The sequence below is a fragment of the Salvia hispanica genome, chromosome 5 (genome assembly GCF_029641045.1).
Source record: "Salvia hispanica isolate PSC_SH4W2 chromosome 5, Shi_PSC_v1, whole genome shotgun sequence".
In the NCBI taxonomy this organism is placed as follows: domain Eukaryota; kingdom Viridiplantae; phylum Streptophyta; class Magnoliopsida; order Lamiales; family Lamiaceae; genus Salvia; species Salvia hispanica.
Window position 1 is genome coordinate 31,727,493 of NC_142696.1, and position 20,063 is coordinate 31,747,555.

Below are 20,063 nucleotides of genomic sequence, written 5' to 3' on the forward strand. Positions count from 1 at the left end.
TGGGGATGCCTTGCTCTCCCGCATTTTCAACCCAATAAAATTTCCTTATAAAAAAAATGTACACTATACATCTCTTTTTTAATCTATGTGCCAAAAATAAATAAGTCTACTACGGTGGAACTGAGAGAGTATTATATTTAAGTTCAATATCATCTTTTAGTGTTAATTCCTTCGCTAAGGCTTCAATGTGCTAGATCCCCTTGCTGTATTAATAATTTTGCTAATTGTGAACGGAATTACCATGATTGGGACTAAGCGTTCATCAATTTTAAACTATATTAGCTCAATATTTTTTAACATTATTTTTGTATTTAATTTTTTTAAAATAATAAAAATATATAATTAAAATGCTTACTTGGGTGAAAATATGGTTAAACTACGTTGACCGTTACAATTTGACAGAACCATCAGATTTGGATCGATTATGATCTGAGTTGAAATATTTTGGATGCAAAAATTCAAAACATACTGTCCAGAACCAAAATCGTAGAATGATCATATGTTCAGGATCAATTTTGACATTTACTCGTATTCCAAATGTAATGTTTAGGACCAAAATCGTAAAAAGTCATGTTTAGAACCACATTTGGCATTTACTCTTCTCAGAAACCGATTGAAAATACATGAAATTCACTTTAGACAGAAAATAAATATTCTATGCAAACTCCTTAAGCAAGACAGTTTTAGTTTCGAATAAGTAGAAGAAATATTTTCAAGAGTTGAAAAACAAACCCCAACAACTCATGGTGTTTAAAGTGATATTTGCTTCAAATATGAGAATCAATTCGTCCATTATCAAGGATGGAAGACAGTCGCACTTTCTTCATCACCTATCTATACTGTCAGAAAATAGAGTTGAGTTCTTCTAGTCAACATCTCCATCCATGTCCAAACTTCGGAGCTTTTAAGGATTTAATAATTACCAGTGGAGCCTGGAGTTCGTCTCTAAATGATGCATCAAGGGACGTTCATTCTTTTTCTTATTCGAGACGCTCCATCTGTGGAAACAAGTAAGAACAGATATAGAGAGCGTTCTTTCTTTCGCAGAGACGGAAGCAAGGGTAAGGATAAAATAGAAGAAAAGAAGAAAAAAGTACCTTCCATAGTCCATCATTAAGATAGTGCATGTTATCAATACCAATTCCTTTGTTGATAGTTCGTCTGCATTTGAGAAAATCATTGGCAGGTTATGAGCTACGAATGTACTCTTTAGCAAAATAAATGCTCTTAATTTAAGCTCACGAACAACTATAACATGCAAATCAGATCTGTAATGCTATGCACAAGACAGACCTGTTAATTTCAAGCAGATGAAAGAAAACATACTAAGTTGATATGTGATATCATGCAAAATAAAATGCAAGGTTCAATGGTGAGAAACTCAAACATCACAGTTGAGTGTTTTTATCAACACCCAAGGGGTGAGGGGTGAGGCAAACCCCAACCTGTTGATATCGTCAAAAAAACATCAAAGGTTTTGTGTATATGATAAGGTATGCCCAAAAGTGGCACACCCTCAACCACAAAACAGACTAAAAGGACAGACCCAAAGAATGGAGCGAGTCACCTACCTACTCTACAATCAGAGTAATCAGAATGGAACTACATACATAGAGATTAGAAACAGCCCAAAATTGACTGCCCCAGAAATCATGTCAATACATACAAGAAACCAAATGGGCAGCCAGATCTTGAAATATAGGGGATCAGATCCGTTTATGAAACATATTAGATTTGTTGAATTGAGTTCAGTTATAGGGAAACATTTGTAAAAGAGAATGTATGGGAATTGGGAACATAGTCAATAGATCGAAGCCTCTTTAATTAAAGACACAAGGTTTTGAGAGGTTAAACTCCTTTCTAGCTAATGGCATGACCAGTAAACAAAAAGATAAAACTTAAAATTTTCCAAATAAATGATGAAAGGGAAAATAAGAGACATTCTGATATGAACTTACATATCTTTTGCTGACATCTTCATAAATCCAATAGCTAGAGCATTTTCCTTTCCTTCAGCCATTATAGCCTGATAAGCTATCAATAATTTAGTGAAGAGCAATTTACAGTCAGCCAGTAAAACACGCTCCCGTGCAGATGTCTGTACCATTCGGCTCTTGTACTACTCCCTCCGTCCCACAAACATCTTTGGGCACATATTTTAAGAAATCTAGTGTTATTTGTATTGTTAGTAGAAAAAGGATTCCACTTTAGTGTTGTTTATATTGTGAGTGGAGATTCTGGAGAAAAGATTCCAATTTAGGAGCATCGTTGTGCAAATGATTGTAAAGTAATTGTAATTTGTAAGCATATTAATGGAACAATATAAGGTGGAGTAGTGCGCAAACAAAAGGAAAGAAAGGAATGTGCATGTTATTATGGGTCAGTAAAGTGTGCATGCTTTCATGGGATGAAGGGAGTACTATTTATATTTATTATTTAAACTTTAGTTAAATCTAAACAAATTAACTAATAGATTCTACTTAACAACTACACAAGGCCCAACTATGGATTAAAACACCCTAATTAAGAAACAAATAAAGAATAAATAAATTTAGCCTAATTATAAATACCTAAAATCCAAAATAAAAAAATAAAGTATAATTCATATTTTTTGCGCCCACACCAAAAACTTAGTCAGAACTAATTTGATTTAGTGAATGGTTTTAATGATCAATTCCCAACTATCTATGCATAAGCAAATTATAATAGAAGCAGTTAACCCATATTAGAATTGTCTAAATAGAGCACCAAATAAAAAGTTCAGACAATGACTTCTTACCACTGGAGTTTCAGCCTCTACTTCATCGTCCAACACACCCCCAGGAGATGTAAGCCCAGGGCACATAATATTAGCACCAGCAAGAACAAATCTTATCGCGCCCCTATCAACTTGCAATTTTTTCATGATGTTGGGATCTGCCAATACAGAGTATAAAAACAATAAATCTCTATGTTATATGTAAAACTAGCCCTTTCATGGGTTTCTGTTACATATATTTGTGCATTAAAAAATCCAATAGCCAGAATTCACATTTAAATTGGTTAGGTGAGTGATAAGAATAAGTTTTCACTTGTAGTTACATGAGGAGACTTTTTCCTTGAACTTTGATCCCAATTCAAGTTATAAAATAAGGCAGAAAGATATGTTGCAAAGCATCCGGTAAATCTATCTCTTAAAATAGGGGGTTATTGAGCAATGAGCATTGCATCCAATCCTCACATACAATCGAGGATTTAATACCAAATTTGAATTTGGCTGCCTGGTAATTCCGAAAATGAAAGTTGCTCAAACAGGTCATCACCTATTCTACAATGGCTAGGCCACAAGAAGAGCTTCCATTGACATACCAAATGAAGAACAAGAATGTATTCATAAAGTCAATATCTATAACTGCTTAGATTCTGGACTATTTAGTTGGGAGTGGTATTAAAATGGATTGGAACTTTTGAACTCAAAAAAGTGTGATTGTCTAAGATTTTGGAATCTTTATGCAGTATATCAGAGATGCTCAGGAGTCAGAGGTGATATTTTAGCAGTCAGTAGATATACATGCAAACCAGCAGAACTGAAGTTAAAATTATAATATTTACATTGATGAAGCAGTCGTAGTGTTGGCATATAAGGGCCATCACGTATGTTGAAAAACAGTGGCACATTGTTCACCAAAACCAAATTTAGATGATTTGGGCTGCAAAAGAAATTGATGAGATTATCAGATAAAAAACGGAATCAAACACTTAGAATACATAGTACAATTAAGAGGCAGATGGCATATATCAGTTCCCATTTAGATAAAGAAGGCACCATTTTGCTACAATCAGTGGTGACTTTTTTGGCAACAAATCATCCAAAACAGGTTCAAGTCCTGGGTACTGCAGGAAAACAACAGTCCGTGTGAGTAAATGATATATCAATGGGAAAGTAAACTTCATCAGAAGTAGCAGCAAGAAAAACCTCTTCAGCAATACTTTGCCGTATTTTGCGCTGCACAGATGCCTTCACTTGATTTTGTGCAGAAACTTCTTCAGATGAGAACCTAAAAACATATAAAAATCAAATACTTGCAAGTTGAATCATTTTCAAAATCAATAATCAAAAGGGAAAAAGAAAACTCAAGCTTAAACAGACCCTCAAAATGAATAGAATGCTCAAAGGACACAGTTCTGAGTGATCAAATACCTTGTGAAAAGCTTCAAGATGTCAGACTAGAAGAGGATTAGTATTTAGTTGTAAATACCAAGTTGCCAACATGGAACCTTTCTTATTATTTCAGACAATTGGTGTGGCCTCTAACAAGCCTTCTCCCAGTTCACTAATTAACTTGATATATTCCAGGAATTGCTTAACTAGCGCACTCCTACCGCTACCTTATATGTTCGCAATCAAAGACTAATAGCATGCTCCAACCTTATTGGTCTACATATCAGAGATTTGTTACTGAGTCTTTTTATGACTTTCACCAATTTATCATCATATTGATATGGTGAAAATGAAATCACATTGTAAATTTTCAACTTAATATGAACTATTTCCAAAGCTCATGGCTAGAAAACATTACAAGAAAACAACTTTCAGTTTGGCGTCTCAACAAAATAAGTCATCACCAAAGGTCATGGCTAGACAACATTCTATCTCATCATGAATCCACTAAAGAAGCAAAGATCCCGACAATTCAGATGAAACAAATAACAGAAACAAACATAGAAAGATGGAGCAAAATAAGAATCTAGTAATTCCTGCATCCTCAACACTCCACAGTGATAAAATTGAAGGAATCACAGAAAATCGAGCAAGTTTTAGGTTCGTCGAATAAGCAGAGAAAGAAGATATAAAATTGATTTTAATATTGCTAATAAACGCAATAGAAAGCTCAAACAGATAAATCTAACTCCTTCAAATCGATATGAAGAAACAATTAGCACATTAAAAACTAAAAAATCCGCGGTTGCAAGAGGCTCAATGAATTGTGGGTGGAACTTACTTTTTGAACATTCTTACAGATAGAGGGAGCTGTGGTGGCGATCCTCGCCGGAATTTCAAGGGTGAAAGTAGGGATTTTTGGGAGACGCAGAGCGAGAGAGAGAGAGAGAATATTGGGCTCGATGGGGTAGGACTGTGATTTTGGATTTAAGTTGGGCCATTCGGTAAATTACGTTAATTGGGCCAACTTACTAGTCTCGTTTTAGCTTGTTAACTTTACTAAATATTTAATGCAACGTAGGATCCACTTTTATATTTACAGCAAATAATAATTTAGTTGATAATAAAGTCTATTTATTCAAAATGAAAAAAAGGCAAGTAAAACTTTAAATTGCAGATAATTCGAAATGACAAAATGAGATATTTTTTTGTAGATAGTAGAGTAGTTAGTTGTAAGGTGGATAGTTTTGAACCAAAGAAAACAGTACTAGAGATTGTACATTTTGGTTGGGTTGTTTAGTGAGGGAGCTATTTTTATATTGATTTTATATTTATAAATGGCTGTCACACTTCATTAAAAATTTTATCCTCTATTTCGTGGAGTCTCTTAAACCATTTTGTTCCTACTCTTTACATTTGTAGTGAAGAACTTTATCCATAGTTTGATGTAGTCACCTCAATTTGTAGTGAAGAACTTTATCCTAGTTTCTTATCCCCAAGCATGGTAAATAAAACTTATTCCTTGTTTGTATCAATGTAAGTTAAAAAGTCCAATATTCTCTAATGCACTGCTTGGTATGATTGAATGGAATGAGGGTGGAATGGAATGGAAGTTAGAATGGAATGGAGGTTGGAATGGAATGTCAATTTCTTTGGATTTCCTTTGCATTTTCATCCATTCACTCATTCATTCCATCACACCAAACAAATGAATAGAATGGAAGTAGGAATCACATTCCATTCCACCATTCCATTCCAACATACCAAGTAGCCCCTAAGTTTCATGAGTTTAAATATGGTTTTTAGACTCTAAATTGGTGTAATTACCCTTCATAGGTCGCATTTTGAGATGGAATGAAGATGTGATGAAATCAGACATAAAAAATGAGCCAAAAGAATGGATAACATAAAAAATGAGCCAAAACATGCATCTTAATACACTCAAACATATTATTCACAAGCTTTGCATAAGCAAAGTTGCAAAAGTAATGAGGTAAGATATTCACTACAACCAAAGCAGCATCGTCCGAGCTTTAGCTTAAATCGATAAATGTGGATATGGAGGTAAGATATAATGGAACGAAAATCTTCAATAGACTCCCTCCGTCAACAACACATGTTGCATTACTGTATAGTTCTTTCTTCAGGGGGCATCCCATCACCATGCTCCTCACTCTCATCTGCAACCGACTTAATTGAATCAGAGTAGTCTGGTTCTGGTCGAGGAAACAATAGCTTCAGCCGGAAAGCATCAACACCATTCAAGTAGTAACGGAAAAGCCTCTTGGCTCTGATAAATCCCAGACGACCATACAGTGCTAGTGCTCCTTTATTGGTCACTTCTGCTTCTAGTGTTACCTTTGAAGTTAGCAGAAAACAATTTTAGAAAAATAACACCCCATAGAATGTGAAGAGGGACAAACTAACATACCTCCTCGCAACCTGATTCCATCATCACTTTAATTGATCTACTAACAAGCTCAGTTGCTGTCAACGAAAACAAGCAAATAAATATCAATTATATGAGCACAGGATAAAGTATTTTTAAACGGGTACGCAACCACAGATGCATACAACTACTTTGTCACTTATTCAGCACAAACACTTAATTATATTTTACTGTAATAACATGAAGAACTACCAATGCCTCGGCCTCTGTAAGAGTTGAGAACAACAAGCATGGCGATGTATCCTCTGAAAGTATGACGATGATCTCCCATTTTGCACACCACCGTGCCAACACATTTTCCTTTATGGAATGCCTGCCAATCAACCAATCAATTGAAAAATCCTAATTCCTAGTGACAGAAAGGGTGCATAGAGGGAACTAACGAGAAAAGAGAGATTGGGCCAGAGATAGACGAAGTATCGGTAGGTGAAGATGGAATAAGGCTCACTCAGCTCCTGATCCACGAGATTCATAATCAGTGGCAGGTGATGCTCACCGCTGTAGCTCATGTACTCTATCTCAGACGTATCAAACTCCAACGCCATTAAAGCACCACTCTTGTCAGTCGGCTAAATGTAAGAAGGGTACACTGATTAAAAACCAAAAGAAAACAATTGCAATGAAGTTGCGCACGAGATAAATTAAATAGAGTGTTTCATGCAGACCAATTAAATATAAGGAGTTAAATGTTATGTAACAGCTGCATAAACCATGCTGAAACACACAAGAATCTAAAATACAAAAGAACCAAAAAATCGCAGTGAGACTTCCCAAAGCAGTACAAGCTTAAGGTCTTTATCAGATATATTTAGATAGCAAATAGGGCTAAACTGACACCGTACAATTTCTGCATAACAATAATTTTCGAATTCGAAATAGTATACATTGTATAGCATCACAATGAAAATGTAATTCTGTTAAACTAAAGCAAATCTTCACTCACTCCACGTTTTAGTTCTTTCACAAGTCAAGCCAAGCTTAGTCACAGTATGTATAAGCACCCCTCAAGAATCAAATGCAGCCCTCCTAAAACTGCAAGAACAACTCGCCACCTCGTGTGTGCAAAAGAGGCTTCTTCCACACCATCAGCTGCCAAAGAAATTCCATCTGAGACGAATTCCTAAGTTATTTTTAGACTACAAAACTAAAAAACTAATATGCATGACCCACTTTAGAAAACACTGACAACGCAAATATTTCAAAAGGAAAACATTCCCTGTGAAGTTCATTAGGACTAGTCACTAGGGAAGATAGTGACATCATTATTCTATCTTCCTATATGCTATGCTTTCTTCTAAGAAGTTTAGTTGTAGGAACACAAATCATTGCTTCAAGAGCATCCTAGTTTTCAGGTCTCCTATTCTTAACTTCAACAAAGGGGGGTTCTAGATGCTCAGAGATACTCCCTCCGTCCCATAAAAGTTGAGTCGTATTCCTTTTTAGTCCGTCCCAACAAAGTTGAGTCATTTCCTTTTTTAACAAAAGACAAAACATCTAATCACTCTTCCTTTATTCCATCATTTACTTTACTCTCTCTTATCTTTCCTACTTTTTTCATCTCTCCTATTTATTTAAGATAAATTCTTAATCTCCGTGCCCAAAAGTTTTGTATCAACTTTTATGGGACGGAGGGAGTACTAAATATACATAAACAAAAACATGATTAAACACGGTATCTTTAAACAAAACTAGACAAAGATTTCACAAAAGAATTGAGATGTTCATATAGTATCATATAGCATGATTTTAAAGTACTTTAAATCTTAAATCACAAATGTTATCCACAACACATGACACAACCCTTCACCTAAAATTTTAAATAAAACTCCAGTGCAGAAAAGGGGTCATAATACAGCGCATAAGCACGATATAGAGTTAACTGATCTATAACCTATTATATGAATGAGAAATAGACCTCACTTAATATGGTCCTAATGACCGAACAAATCATATGAAAATGGAAAACGGCATTAAAGCTGATATTATGCGAATAACCGAAATTATTAAAAAAGATATGTTCAATCAAAACGAAACCTTTTAAACAAAAAACACCAGAAAGCATCCAATCCCTAAATCTAGATTTGAACTTCAGAGAGATTCTTCCAATAATCATTGGCCACGAATATGTGTTGCATAGAGAAATAAACAATGAAACAAAATAAACAAATGTCAAAAAAGAATTGAAAAAACCAAAGATAAGGAAAAAGATGTCCCTCAGAAAAGCCTATTTTCTACCTGGCATAGCAATAAAGAGATGGTTCCTCAACCTCCATTGCAAGAGGGAGCACCAGCCTGCACAGTTCCAGATTACTAAATATTTCATCCATGGGACATCTTCCAAATTGAAATTTCGAAAACAGAGTGAAATCGCCAAATTGAGTGATCGATTCATAACAGCAAAAATCACAAAACAGAACATGAAATGTAGGAAGAATACAAAGGAATCTTATTCTCCCTATAGAGATCAGAATCAGTAGCACTGTAGCAGATAAGAAAAATGGCAAAACCTAAAATGCAGTGAGAATTTTACTAAAATGTTCTGGTTTTTGAGCAGTAGAATCGCGAAATAGCAGATTATTGTGTGTTGGAAAATAGAGAAGGGAAGAAAGATACCGCAGTGATGAACAAATTTGGAGGAGAAATCTCGTGAAGAAGAAGAAGAAGAAGAAGAAGAGAGTGGCGGCTATTCTGAAATGCTTCGATTTCTAGGGGTTGTCTGATTTTGTGATTACTCTTTTATTTTTATACGTTTTTGTTTTGTTTTATTTTGAAATCAATGTGCCACATATTTGGGCTTTTTTTCTGTTTGGACTTGATTTAGGTTAGTAAAACCCAAACAATGGGGCAGGGTTTAGCTTGATATATAATAGTATATTTTGTTAATATAAAATTATAATTTTATATCTACAAAATGAGAAAATATACATAATGCTACAACACAATATTACTTTCTCAATTAGATTTAAATAAAATACATATAAAGATGAACAACAAATAATCCTTAAATGGGCAATGACATAAATAGAAAAAGTTAAGACTAGCAACAAATAAGAAACTAATTTCATTCTGATAAATTACTTATCTTGTGTTTGAAAATAATAATTACAATAATAACCGTATAAAATGATTAAAATTATTATTAAATGCCTAAATACGTGCAACGGCATCCTCGCACCAAAATTTTGAATCCAAGAAAAATAAAATGATCAAAAATACGTGAAAGAGAAAGTAAACAGGAAAGTATTCACGCTTCACACAAGCTAGTTCAATAAAGAAGAGAGAATGTGTCACAGATACACTAAACAAGAGAGTATTCACGCTTCACAGTTTACACAAAGTCTAGTTCTTGAATAGTTTAGGCAATCTGCTTAATTTACATATAAGATGATAACATGGAGGAGAAACGGACAGTGGTTTCTACCAGAGAAACTGTCTCATATCTGCACCATACAAGTAACCAAGCCAAGAATGAATTGCCTGACATACGAGCCATGTCAGAGGAAGCATCCCCGATTCCCAGATAGACGAGCGCATCATCCACTGCTAAAAGCGGGGCTAGCTTCTCATTTGCTAGAGGAAGGCCCTCGTGGGCCCCGGCTCACTAGCGAGTTCCAGCTGTTTTTGCTCAAATGTCCACTTTCGCAGTATGACCCCCCCAGACCGTGAGAGCTGTTGAACCCCTTGGAGGGAGTATGGTCTTTGTGCATTTCTTGAACCGTAGATAACGCTCCTTCGTTGTTTTGATGAGAGGCACCGTTACTGTTTGTGGACAAATGAGCATAAGCAGGGGCGTGTGACTGCGATGAAGCAGTTTCCCCTGATTTTGATTGCTCCGCTGAGGCAGAGTTTTCTTTGCCATCGAGCTTTTTGGTATTCAGGAAACGGCCTCCGGAGCCTCTTAACCTTTTCATAGCATGTTTATGACGAGATTCATGAAGGTAAGGCTGCATTCACCGATACAGAAACAGCATAAGTAGGATTTTTGGAGAAACATTCAAGTAACACCAATAAAATCTGTAATGTTATGCACTTAATATTCCTTGTTAAACCAGTAACAATGCAAAGGCTACAACTCTCTCTGGTTCAGAAAAGAAGAGATGGTAAGTGACAAATCAACAGTTTTCACAAGTAACATTCATCCATGAGTTGTCACCCTTTCTTTGGGTTCAAAAAATATACAGTATGGAAAACGCTAACTAAGAAATGATATACACTGAAAGAGAATTAATGAAGAGGCATCTAAACCATAAGATCAACATATACATGTATCAAACATTTTAATGCATGTCATATTAATGGTATCCACATGAAAACTGAAAATCAAGAGTCAAATTTATGAAATACTCGATATGCCACACAGAAATCAAGTTAAACTTCTATACTAGAAATAGAATTATTGCATTCTAACACTTAAGTTCTTAAACTACAAGGACGAAGAAAAAAATTGGTGGAGCAGCATGTATAATTATGTGCTCTCTGTGTAAGGCACGTTTCCCCCAGATCAACCAAGTATTATAAACTAAGGAAATGCATGCAAAAATTGAAGGGAAAATAATTTCATTACTTTTCTGTTTTTCACCAATTTCTTTTCCAATTCAGCTTTTGCTCGTATTTGTCTGCGCCTCAGAATTCCATGGTACTGCTTTGCATTCACATAAACAGGTTCTTCTTCCATTTCAAGAGGCAGAGGCATTCTTCCTGGATGATAGCCGAGCAAGTGAGGATGCACCTGCAACCGATCCACCAATCGAGACAAGTTTCCAATGTTAAATTAAAGGAGAGAAGAGAATACTTCCTAAGGCACCAAATAACGTAATAACATAAAGTCCAGTACATACAAGAAGTCAACAAGGTCTTTACATAAAAATAGTGAAGTAACTCTCACTCCAAAAAGAAGACTTAATTTTCAGAAATTTGAAACAAACATGCATCACATTAACCAGTTTCTTTAACGAAAACATTCTGCGTCAAACAAACAAAGCTAATCATACAGGACTATTTTAGATCAACACGGACATTTCTTAAACTTCAATTTACTCTGAAGACTGAAGAATTGAGACTCCCGCACCTATCCCTCGCTGAGAATGTAGAAATTTCCCTTCACACACTCACTCAAGAATACCCTCATTACAAAAGGCCAAGGAAAGGAAAAAAGAGAGGTTTAGGAGGGATAAGAAACCACGACGAAGGGAGAAGGGCCATGATATAAAAACTGTCTCTGAGTTTCAAACTGGAAATTTGAGCAGTACTTATGGCATACCTCAAACAAAAATAGGTGGAATTTGGATAAAATAGAAACTGTTCTTCTTTTCCAAACATGTTCATCATTCCACCAGATGAGGGCAAAAGATGGACGTTATTCAAATGCTCGAGTCAACCCAATTGTTAACAGTCTATTCTAATTGCTAGAATGGAAGACATTCAAATTGTTTTGACTATAAATACCCATGTTTAAATATGCACTGAAAAAACTACATACAGAACATATGTGCTTACATATGCTGATGCACAAACAACTTCTAATCTACATGTGTATGTGGTAAACATGTGTGTGGGGTCATGTGCACGTATGCAGAGAAGATCCAAAGGAGTTACATAGCAGAGAAGATCCAAAGGAGTTACATAGCAGAGAAGATCTAAACATAAAAAGTGTAATCCAATCAACAATTTATAAGGAAACACCAACATAGCATATTTATGATATACTCTGTCTCTGCTTTTCCTTCACATAATATTTCCCTTAACACCCATGTCAGGCTTAGTTTTAGAGTTCTATCCCCTGGGGAGGGCAAGAGTGAGATTTGTCTTTACCGGCGCCCCATATGTCAAAATCCCCCCATATTGTGGGTCCGCATATGGATATGATGTCAGCATCTGCAAAGTTAAAAATAAAAAAGAAAAGCAAATAGAAATTGTTAAATATGTTAATCTAGACAAGACACAGATCACTTTATTACTGAAAACTGCCTTGCAGTATTAACTGTGCCATATCTATGTCTTTCATATTTGCTGGGGAGAGAAAGGGGGTTGCTTACAATAGAATGACCAACAAGCTCCATTTGTGCATTTGCATCAAGATGTTGTTGCTCTTGCTCGCCATTGTTTCTATTCAAGTCTGGAAGGGGATGTATAGACCAAAATTAGCTAAACCAGAAATAAATGCCCATATAAGACATGAATAAAAAATCAGAAGGGAAGTGAAATGGAAAGACTCTCAAATATTGACAAAGTGATCAATGAAATCAATTGTCAAGCAATCCAGAGTTAATATACTTTTCTTGGACATTCATCATAAGAAACCACTTAACAAGACCATTAGTTGTTTCGGATTCTAATTTTTAAAAGCAATTTCAAATGGGAAATCTGGCTTTCATTCAATATTGGCCAATAATATTGAAGATACCCAAAATTAGAGTTGTTTGCTTAAGAGTTAAACACGTATTGCATGTCCAGGAAACAATATCCTTAAGTGGTGTCTAAAATGTCCAAGAAAAGTACAGCTTTTATAATTTCAAACTGTTCTCAATGCGAGCATTTGACCATGGAATATTATGTTCAAGCTATGCTGTCTGTAACTGATACCAGATCTATGAAATTAGGTTATTTGAAAGTGATAAGTACCAGGGTATGATAAAAAAAGGGTATCATGGCTGTATGCTGTTTCTCAACTTGTCTGATTGTTGTCTAGCTTCTCCTCCTTATTTCTTTGTAATACAATTTTATTCTTTCTCATTATAATTTCTGTTTCTTAGGATCCGATCCTAGTGGTGAAAACTAAATTTAAAGTAGTTAAAATTATCGTGCACTCAGATTATCTGGATTTGGTTCCATGACAAACTATGTGATGATACTGTCTTAACATTGAACACCTAAAGAGGATACTTCATGCCGTATGGATCTGCATGCTATTTTGTTCAATATCTTCTCACATAGAAAACATGAAGTAGTAATAGTCCATGGATACTTTCTTTCACATGTTGCATACTTTAGTGGCTGTGGGTGATTGATCGACTTTCCCAAAGTTATTTACAGAACTTTCTGGGTTAAGTTTCTCAAGTTCAAATTATGAGTTTATTGTGGTTACTTAAAGATTTAATTTGCAGTTTTAACATGAACATTTTTTCCCATGGTCGCATACTCGCATTGAGAACAGTTTGAAAAATGAAACCTCAGACATAGCGGGAACAGCACAAAGTATAACTTGAATAGCAGATATAATATAGAGTTTAAAGTTTAAACATAACAAAGCAGTAAAATATGTGGCACAAGAAAGGGTTACCAGAGTGAAGAACAGCATTAGTTTCTGTATCCCTGGGGATCCCTTCAACAGAGCCTTGTGGTTGAACAGCTGCATGATTTATGGAACTATCTTCTTGCTGCCCTGAAGAAGGCATGTCATTGCTCCCAAGACCCTGCCACCAAGGCTGACCATAGGGTGTTGAGGTCTGGATGCTTCTTAGTCCTTTCTCTACTTGTCTATTAGTATTACTTTTTGTAAGCGTGGGCATTTTCTGTTGACTCCCTCCCAAATATTTAATGGCCTAAACATGATCTTTAAACCATCCAATCATTTATATGCATAAACAACTCACAGAGACACTACCCAACCAGTCAAAAAATGAGAATCTACAAAACCAACAGAAATCTTCTAAAGTGAGGAAGATCACCTAGGTAATGCTAACCACCTAGAGTATTGGATCAGTAATATACAGATTTAAAGCGCATAAACAAAAAAAATTCTATAATGCGTGCACTTCAATTGCTTACGGTAAAGCGCATATCTGTCAGAAGCACCATCATTAAATTCTCTTCATCTTAACACTCTTTACCGTAAGATACCCAAAGATTGATAAAATTCACAAATATTATAGTGAGACACACAGCTATGTAGCAGGCACTGAACAGCCTAAACTATGCCAAGTCAGGACTTCAACAATCAGAGGGTTGGAATTTCACCAGTAAGCAGATCTATTAGCATAACCTTGAGTTCCCAATGCAAGTAAAGCAGAAACTTTACACCCCTGATTTACATATGCTTGTACCAGGATATACAAGATACAGTACAAAATAAAAATGTAAACTTCCAACCATGATTAGAAAGATGATTTTGCCAAGAGAAAAATGATATTTGCCAACTTGAATTGAAATAGTAGAGTGGATAAAATCACGCAGAAATTTCAAATACATCGCCATAGTCACACTCATACTTAATTACAAAAAAAATCATCAACCACTCATTAAATTTGAGTAAAAAAAACTCACCAATCAAACCATAAGAATCTATAAATACAGAATCAGTAGGATGAAAATCCAGAAGTTAGTTCCCAACTCAAATTCTACAAAATATCCATGTTCAAAATTCGCATAGCAGGAAGCCAACACACACATGCACACAAAGCAATCGGTGGGGAAACCAAAATCAATAACATATATCTCCTAAATCCAGAAAAAGGAAATTATAATTCAAACTCAAACCAATAATTTCACGTCTTCCAAATAAGAATTCGCAAACTCAAAATCAATCATACAACACAAAAGCACAGATACCATAAGCGGGAGCACTGGATTAGTAATCAATCAATTAGATAAAATAAAATCCAAAAATTACCCTTAATTGTGAAGAAGGTAATCCCGAAGCTATGTGAGACCCATTTTAGCACTGTTTCGTGTGCTTCATCACTTTGTTTGATTATTTTCTGGAGAGAGAGAGTCAGTATTTTGTGTGGACTTTATATTAATAATTAAATTAAATTAAATTAAATTACTGTCGCAGTTTTTTAATTTCTACGCCAACGTCGTTCTCCTTGTCTCTGTTAAGGAGGGAGAAAATAAAATTAATATAGCTATTTTTAAAAAAAAATCAAACATTAATATTTGGATTAGCTAATGGCTTGAACGTGTTCTGGTGGCCCCATGGAGATAAAAAGTCGTAAATGTCCTTTAATGTTTAACTGTTTCTATCAACGCATCAAGGAGTCTAGGGTAAATTCATGTTTGAGTAATTATGCACTGTCGATACCCAAAGCAATTATTAATTTAATGTGTTATTTGATGGCATTTCTATATTATAAATAATAAATAAGCCGTATTATTTGGTGTGTGATTGGGAGGCTACCTCGTCAAAATATAACACAGATATGAGAGAATAAATACTGGATTCGTGCATTCAGATTGTGCAACATTGTAGGTGATATAAATTTTAACGAACTATTTAGAGTTGTGATCAATGTCGAACCAATTTTAAAGATTGAACTAGAGACCAAATTTGGGTCATTAGATCTAGTATTTTTGATGAGATGTGCTGTTGTGAAAAAATTTTCGGCTTCATTACAATCTCATTTTACTTCATTATATAGGTTTATTACTTCATTTTGTACGTAATACCTTGAAACTACAACATGTTTTTACTTGCTTCCAATAGGATTTGAAATTATTCAACATATGCTTCATTCAAATTCATTGACGTGGGTTTTTGCTTGATTAACATTTAAAAATGCAATTTATTCAAGTGGGTTTATTACTTCATTCAGAAACGTTATTACTTCATTGGATAAGATTTTTACTTCATTCCCGTAGGACTTCAAATGCTTCTACACATACTCCATTCCAATAATTTATTACATTATTCCATGTATTTATTAAACCATATTAGCGCCATGGCGTTGGTGATAGATATTGTAGAGAGAAAGAACGGCACGCGACGACGAAACCACATTTACTTACTGGAATGAAGTAAAAACCTACTAGAATGAAGGTTTTTACTTCATTCCAGTACGTAAATGTGGTTTCGTAACATGTTAGTATGGCTTATTTACCTTCAGATGAATTAAAATAGGCTCGTGATGAAGGCGAAAATAATTTATAAATTTTTGTATCTTATCCATAAAAACTAGATCTAAAAGCCCTAATTTGATAGGGTTCAATGATTCGATCTTTAAAAGTGGATTCGTGGATAATGGGACTCTATGTCAGTATTTGGTTTAACAGATAAAGAATTCTATCAAGTAAAAATAGTGATATAGGGTGGTGGATCATGAGTAGATTGTTTTATAAATAAAGTATATATTCGATTGGATAGATAAAATAATAGTGATGTATAGGATAAATTAAGACGAATTTTATATTAAATTAAATTAGTATTGAATTTTATATTATTATTTGATTGCTTAAATTATGTGATAATTTTAATTTGGTGTTTGATAGATAAAGAATAAATAATATCTACATCTACTTTTTTTTTAAAATAAAAAGAATTAAAACTAACGAATCTTAATTTAAGCTTCTTCATTTTAATAAATTAAAAATTAAATTTCAATTAATTACTAATTAATTAAATATACTTTGCAAAAACAATTAATTAATAATATCAAATACTTCTTGGGCATCTCAACACTAAAGAGAGAGACTCTTGACATCAGGAACTTCGAGGATTGAAGACAACTTATGTACCTTTTGCAAGGATGAACCTGAATCGCTCGAGCACCTTTTCTTCAGCAGCAAAGTTTCATCAAAATTATGCTATTTTTCTTGTAACTGCTGGAGTGTGTCAATTTGCTTGCCAAAAGGACCAAAGCATGCTTTCTCTCATGGCTTGGTGCCCCTTCAAGAGGTTTGACAAGAAAATATGAATCCTCATGTTCTATGTTGTCTTGTGGATGATTTGGGACATCCGGAATAAAATAATTTTCCAATACTTCACACCAAACTGAGAGTTCGAAAAGAGAAGACTTTTTGTGGCGCTTTGGCAAATGAGTGAGGGGTGGTTGGCGCTTAGGATTTCCTTTTTCCATATACAAATTGCAAAAAACTTGAACGATGTTAGAGGCTGGCGAGACTTTGAAAGTAAAAGGAACTAGATGGATGAAGGCATTTGAGGTGTGCTCTTTTATGGTTTTGCTATTTTTTTCTTTCTTTCTTTTCCTCTGGTACAGGCTTTTCTGTTGTTGGTGTTTTTGGTTGAACTGGTTCTGTGGCTTTTTGCTGAGAGATAGCTAAGTGAGGGGTTTTGCATAGTTTTTTGGGTATGTTTTTTTGTGTTTTGTTTGTTTATTAACTATTTTGCTCTTTGCGCCTTCAGCTTGAGTATTTCTTTTGTATAAAAAAAATCAAATCAAATACTTAATAAAATCTTTTTAATAAGTAAATTTTAATTAATTAATCAAATATCATTGGGGTTTTTTGGTTAGCCTTCGTTGCCCACCCGCCTAGTAAATTAATAATTGCACGGATTGATAATTGATATACACAAAATATGGAGTATTTAATTTAATTTAATTGTTATATTGGGACCATACAATGTAATGTAATATCATTTCCACCTATATAAGTCGAACAAAAACGAATGTTGCTAATAACTCATTTTAGCCCAAGGCAATAGAAATAAATTTACCTTGGAGAAATGATATGCTTACCTACTTTATATAAATATTATCCTCGTTCGTTTGATTTGATGCATGCTTAACATTATTAATTTTATTTTATATATTTAGTTTGATTCTAGTGTACTTTATAACAAATTGAGCTTTAATTTTAATAAATTTTGTTAAATTAAAAATATCAATAATATTTTTTAATACATAAAACAAACTAAATATATAAAACAAAACAAACAATGTTAAACATGCGTCAAACGAAGATTAATAGGCCAAATAGTGAAAAGGTATCATGGGTGAGATTAATTAACCCTAAGTTCATGGACTATCCATGATATTTTTAAACTTCATTGGCTATTTTTTGTTCAAACTTGAAAGTTTATGTACTAGTTCACTCTACTTTTTATGAGTAGAGAAATTATTTATAAACCGATTTGTATAAAAGAAAAAGAAATTGAGATTATTTTTCATTGGCACGTGGATATATGAATAAAAATGTTAATTTAATTTAGAAATTCTAGATTGAACTATAAAACGGGACATAACTTATTACTATTATTCCCTTCGTCCACAAAACATTGTCCAAATTTGACTCGACACGAGTTTTAAGAAATGCGAAGAAAAGTGAGTGGAAAAAGTTAGTGGAGTGAAGTCTCACGTTTATATATTAGTTTTACAGTAATAAAATGTGAGTGTAAAAAAAAAACAAAGTGAACAACATTTTGCGGACGGACTAAAATGATAAAACTGGACAACGGACGGATAGAGTATTATTTTGCAACTAACTCTTTTTATTCAACCCTACTTGATCAATTTATTCATCTGACTAAGGTTTCAAGATAATCAAGACAAATATAGTTGAATTATTGTTCTCACTATCTTATCCTGAGTAGAAAAATCAAACTAGTAGATGCCAAATTACCTTGTGCAACTTCACTATACAAATTAACAACCACGTCAAATTAATTACTAGATTGGTTGCTTAATTGTTTTTAATATACTCGATGCCGGCAGTTGTAAAAGTGGTCATTACCAAATAAAACTAACTGGGGTTAAAGTAAATCGGAATTAGTGTTGATGTATCTATTAATAATCCAATGTTGACCAATTCAAAAGCAGCCCTTGCTATTGAATTAAAAATCTATTTTTCCTAGTTTTTAACACTTTTATATTCATGTCTCAGTTCTGTATTCGATTTTTAACAATCAAGCAAGAATTTTTAAAATATACAGTAACTGGGGTGCGTTAAAATGACAACACTCTTAAAATGACACTGTGACACCACGATAGACTGCAATATTATAAACGCTAGACTGTATACACTAGACTGCAATCTATAGATTGCAGTCCAGCGTATTGGATATTGCAGGCGGGAAAAATTGCAGTCTAGCGTATTGGATATTGCAGTCCGCGAAAATTTACCCTTGAGCAATTTTTATGATTGCCACATGGCAGCTGATTATTCGTCCATGTGTACAAATGATTGGCTAGGATTGATGGTATGGTGTTACCTTAAGAGGTGTTGTCATTTTAACACAAACCTACAGTAATATTTATAAATATGTTTATAAAATTTATTTGATAGAAACACTTGCCTTTATACATTAAAAATAGGCTAATAGCTAAAAAAATACACCAATATTTTCTCAATTTAAGATGTTACCACAAACTTAAATGCGGTGAAAAATACACCAACTTTTAACTTATATAGTAAATGTTCTACAAAATTCAGTTTCGCGCAAATTGTTTCCTATGTGGCGTCAGGATGTCAATGTCATTTGACTGCCGATTCCTTAAATGATGCATTGTAGTTTATAACACGAAGTTATAATGTTGTAAATAATTATAAAAACTTTAAATTGCTGAAAAGTTTAATGTAATTTTTAACCACATTTAAAGTTAATGTACTTCTTACCACATTTAAAGTTTATAGTAGAAGTCTAATTTGGACAAAAAGTGTATTTTTGCTATTAACCCTTTAAAAATAGTGCATACTTCATATGGACACTTCTACTTTATACTTCACCCTCATTTTGTATATTTATTTATTAAAAAACTTCATTTTTTAAAAATAACTATTTTTCAAAAACGACATATATTT

The 20,063-nt window shown here is 34.0% G+C and overlaps 3 protein-coding genes and 1 non-coding gene across 14 annotated transcripts; all 4 read right to left on the minus strand.

Annotated features, from left to right (window-relative positions):
- Nucleotides 1–668: 668 nt before the first annotated feature.
- LOC125186794 (pseudouridine synthase and archaeosine transglycosylase (PUA) domain-containing protein) lies at nucleotides 669–5,134 on the minus strand. 2 transcript variants are annotated; one of them, XR_007170505.2, is made up of 9 exons: nucleotides 4,983–5,134; nucleotides 3,956–4,037; nucleotides 3,806–3,873; nucleotides 3,592–3,689; nucleotides 2,780–2,916; nucleotides 1,959–2,026; nucleotides 1,098–1,161; nucleotides 924–998; nucleotides 669–839 (listed from the first exon to the last, which is right to left on the minus strand). XR_007170505.2 is itself a non-coding variant. In XM_048083235.2 (8 exons), exons 1-8 carry the CDS (start codon nucleotides 4,991–4,993, stop codon nucleotides 981–983), a joined length of 546 nt encoding a protein of 181 aa, XP_047939192.2. In that variant the 5' UTR covers nucleotides 4,994–5,134; the 3' UTR covers nucleotides 669–980. The 2 variants fall into 2 exon arrangements, 1 of the variants encoding a protein (XP_047939192.2); XM_048083235.2 differs by having other exon boundaries at nucleotides 669–998.
- Nucleotides 5,135–6,026: 892 nt separating this feature from the next.
- Nucleotides 6,027–9,324, minus strand: ATMAK3 (Acyl-CoA N-acyltransferases (NAT) superfamily protein). 8 transcript variants are annotated; one of them, XM_048082444.2, is made up of 7 exons: nucleotides 9,204–9,310; nucleotides 8,826–8,882; nucleotides 7,534–7,679; nucleotides 6,974–7,159; nucleotides 6,783–6,903; nucleotides 6,573–6,628; nucleotides 6,027–6,499 (listed from the first exon to the last, which is right to left on the minus strand). In XM_048082444.2, the coding sequence occupies exons 4-7, from the start codon at nucleotides 7,133–7,135 to the stop codon at nucleotides 6,266–6,268; spliced, it is 573 nt and encodes a 190-aa protein (XP_047938401.1). In that variant the 5' UTR covers nucleotides 7,136–7,159; nucleotides 7,534–7,679; nucleotides 8,826–8,882; nucleotides 9,204–9,310; the 3' UTR covers nucleotides 6,027–6,265. The 8 variants fall into 8 exon arrangements, with proteins under 8 accessions (XP_047938401.1, XP_047938399.1, XP_047938397.1 ...); XM_048082442.2 differs by having other exon boundaries at nucleotides 7,534–7,697; XM_048082440.2 differs by lacking the exon at nucleotides 8,826–8,882 and having other exon boundaries at nucleotides 7,534–7,697; nucleotides 9,204–9,324.
- LOC125191460 (small nucleolar RNA snoR130) lies at nucleotides 8,800–8,921 on the minus strand. Its single transcript, XR_007171142.1, has one exon. It is a non-coding gene; the product is annotated as a small nucleolar RNA snoR130 (small nucleolar RNA).
- Nucleotides 9,325–9,840: 516 nt separating the features above from the next.
- LOC125189168 (nuclear transcription factor Y subunit A-10-like) lies at nucleotides 9,841–15,330 on the minus strand. Of its 3 annotated transcripts, none has more exons than XM_048086423.2 (6): nucleotides 15,199–15,330; nucleotides 13,870–14,131; nucleotides 12,626–12,705; nucleotides 12,402–12,464; nucleotides 11,155–11,319; nucleotides 9,841–10,534 (listed from the first exon to the last, which is right to left on the minus strand). In XM_048086423.2, the coding sequence occupies exons 2-6, from the start codon at nucleotides 14,096–14,098 to the stop codon at nucleotides 10,154–10,156; spliced, it is 918 nt and encodes a 305-aa protein (XP_047942380.1). In that variant the 5' UTR covers nucleotides 14,099–14,131; nucleotides 15,199–15,330; the 3' UTR covers nucleotides 9,841–10,153. The 3 variants fall into 3 exon arrangements, with proteins under 3 accessions (XP_047942380.1, XP_047942379.1, XP_088915499.1); XM_048086422.2 differs by having other exon boundaries at nucleotides 13,870–14,142; nucleotides 15,199–15,316; XM_089059373.1 differs by lacking the exon at nucleotides 15,199–15,330 and having other exon boundaries at nucleotides 13,870–15,177.
- Nucleotides 15,331–20,063: the final 4,733 nt, after the last annotated feature.

Excerpts from the sequence above, each read along its gene's own strand:
- LOC125186794 (XM_048083235.2), bottom strand. Across the intron at positions 2,917-3,591 it reads ACTACGACTGCTTCATCAAT|ATCCCAACATCATGAAAAAA; the intron begins GTAAATATTATA and ends CTGTATTGGCAG. Across the intron at positions 1,162-1,958 it reads AAGATGTCAGCAAAAGATAT|ACGAACTATCAACAAAGGAA; the intron begins GTAAGTTCATAT and ends TCTCAAATGCAG.
- ATMAK3 (XM_048082440.2), bottom strand. The coding sequence starts at position 7,135 with ATGGCGTTGGAGTTTGATACGTCTGAGATAGAGTACATGAGCTACAGC. Across the intron at positions 6,904-6,973 it reads GGCCCAATCTCTCTTTTCTC|GCATTCCATAAAGGAAAATG; the intron begins GTTAGTTCCCTC and ends GTTGATTGGCAG. Across the intron at positions 6,629-6,782 it reads TTACAGAGGCCGAGGCATTG|CAACTGAGCTTGTTAGTAGA; the intron begins GTAGTTCTTCAT and ends TTTCGTTGACAG.
- LOC125189168 (XM_048086423.2), bottom strand. The coding sequence starts at position 14,098 with ATGCCCACGCTTACAAAAAGTAATACTAATAGACAAGTAGAGAAAGGA. Across the intron at positions 12,465-12,625 it reads AGCTTGTTGGTCATTCTATT|ATGCTGACATCATATCCATA; the intron begins GTAAGCAACCCC and ends TTAACTTTGCAG. Across the intron at positions 10,535-11,154 it reads AATTGGTGAAAAACAGAAAA|CCTTACCTTCATGAATCTCG; the intron begins GTAATGAAATTA and ends CGGTGAATGCAG.